Below are 1,784 nucleotides of genomic sequence, written 5' to 3'. Positions count from 1 at the left end.
AAGGAGAGACCAGGGAGGAGGAGGAGGAGGAGGAGGAGGAGGAGGAGACACGTACCTGCGCGTGTCCGTACTTCGGATGCTCCCTCGCGCGCGCCTGTATGGCTAGCAGCAGGAAGGAGGAGGAGGAGGAGGAGGAGGAGGAGGAGGAGGAGGAGGAGACACGTACCTGTGCGTGTCCGTACGTGGGAGGCTCCCCCGCGCGCGCCTGTATGGCTAGCAGCAGGAAGGAGAGACCAGGGAGGAGGAGGAGGAGGAGGAGGAGGAGGAGGAGGAGGAGGAGGAGACACGTACCTGTGCGTGTCCGTACGTGGGAGGCTCCCCCGCGCGCGCCTGTATGGCTAGCAGCAGGAAGGCGTCTTCCTCGCGATCCAGAGCGCGAGCGGAGCTGATCTCTCCTGTCTGCGCGTCGATCGCGAAGTAGCGACCCGGGTCGCCCGACGAGATCGAGTAGTGCACGGCAGCGCCACCTGTTGGGTAACGAGGAAAGACAGTGGCGTCGTGAGAGTTCTGGACGCTGAAGTTCCATGCTACTTACAAGTAACTAATGCACTCGGCCCCAGAATACTTTATACGACCCTAATCAGATCGTATCCCTATCCCATCCTACTCTGCCCATCCAACCCTATCCTGGCCCGCGTTGCCCCCTACCAACCCTTACCTCCACCCTACCCTCACCTCTATCCCACCCTTACCTCCACCCTACCCTCACCTCTATCCCACCCTTACCTCCACCCTACCCTCACCTCTATCCCACCCTTACCTTTATCCCATCTTACCTCCACTCCCGAACCGTCTTATTCCCTATGCCCACCTACCCGCGTAACCACCTCACCTACACTTATTCCCCGTCTATCCCCACCCTAACCCGCCTAACACACCACACTACCTACACTGTATCCCTTAATTCCCCCACGACCTACTGTGCTTACACCCGCCTACCTACACTGTGAGTCGGCCTATCCACCGCCTTACCCGCTACACCCCCTACCTACACTTATCCCTATCCCACCCTACCCGCTACACCCCCTACCTACACTTATCCCTATCCCCTTCTACCCCTATCTCACCCGCTCCCCAGCGAGGAAACGATGACTCACCCTCGGCGTGCACGAAGCCGACTCTGCTGCCGACCGCGTAGTCCTCCGGGATGCTGAACCCGTAGAACGGCTGCCGGAAGACGGGAGGCTTCTGGTTGCCGGCGACGACGCTCACCGTGACGACGGCGGGTGCGGCGGCTGCGCGCCCGCCTCCGTCCGTCGCCGTGACGGTGATCACATGTCGGTTCGTCCGCGTGGCTTCCAGCTTCTTCGCCAAGGTCACGGCACCTGAGCGGAGACAGAGAGGCAGACGAACACGAGGTTAATTATAATAACGAATTACTTTTAGCAGTGTAAATTTATATGTATACTGTGTGAATTTATGCATGTAGGCTGAGGCTAATAGGATATATATCTCTATCTATTAACAAGTAAAATCGTTGTACAAATATTAAGATATTGATGTTATATTATTATTAGATTTATTAAGATATTGATATAATTATTATTGTTATTGGCATTACTTTTACTAATATTGTTATTATTATTACTTATATGAATACGCATTATCATGCTGCCCAAAGCAGCAGCAGGCTGCATAAAATGAATTGGCGCACACAGCACATAACACGATCACGACCACAAAAAAACATTTCAAAAACAAACAAAAACAACAACAACGCGCAGTGCTTAAACCCCCCCTCCCCTTCCCCACACACACGCGCGCTAAAACGCACCTATAAAACC

General features: G+C 54.3%; 1 protein-coding gene across 1 annotated transcript in view; it reads right to left on the bottom strand.

Annotated features, from left to right (window-relative positions):
- LOC106813108 (protein dachsous-like) overlaps window positions 1–1,784 on the bottom strand; it is a 24,936-nt gene that overhangs the window by 2,920 nt on the left and 20,232 nt on the right. The window contains exons 8-9 of the mRNA XM_014817162.1: window positions 1,098–1,325; window positions 292–467 (exon numbers count right to left, since the gene is read on the bottom strand). Of these exons, the coding sequence (XP_014672648.1) occupies window positions 292–467; window positions 1,098–1,325 (404 nt within the window). The remainder of the gene's footprint in view (window positions 1–291; window positions 468–1,097; window positions 1,326–1,784) is intronic.

Source organism: Priapulus caudatus, unplaced genomic scaffold (assembly GCF_000485595.1).
Source record: "Priapulus caudatus unplaced genomic scaffold, Priapulus_caudatus-5.0.1 Scaffold726, whole genome shotgun sequence".
In the NCBI taxonomy this organism is placed as follows: domain Eukaryota; kingdom Metazoa; phylum Priapulida; class Priapulimorpha; order Priapulimorphida; family Priapulidae; genus Priapulus; species Priapulus caudatus.
Note: the sequence above shows the minus strand (reverse complement) of the source record. Positions and strands in the feature narration are given on the sequence as shown.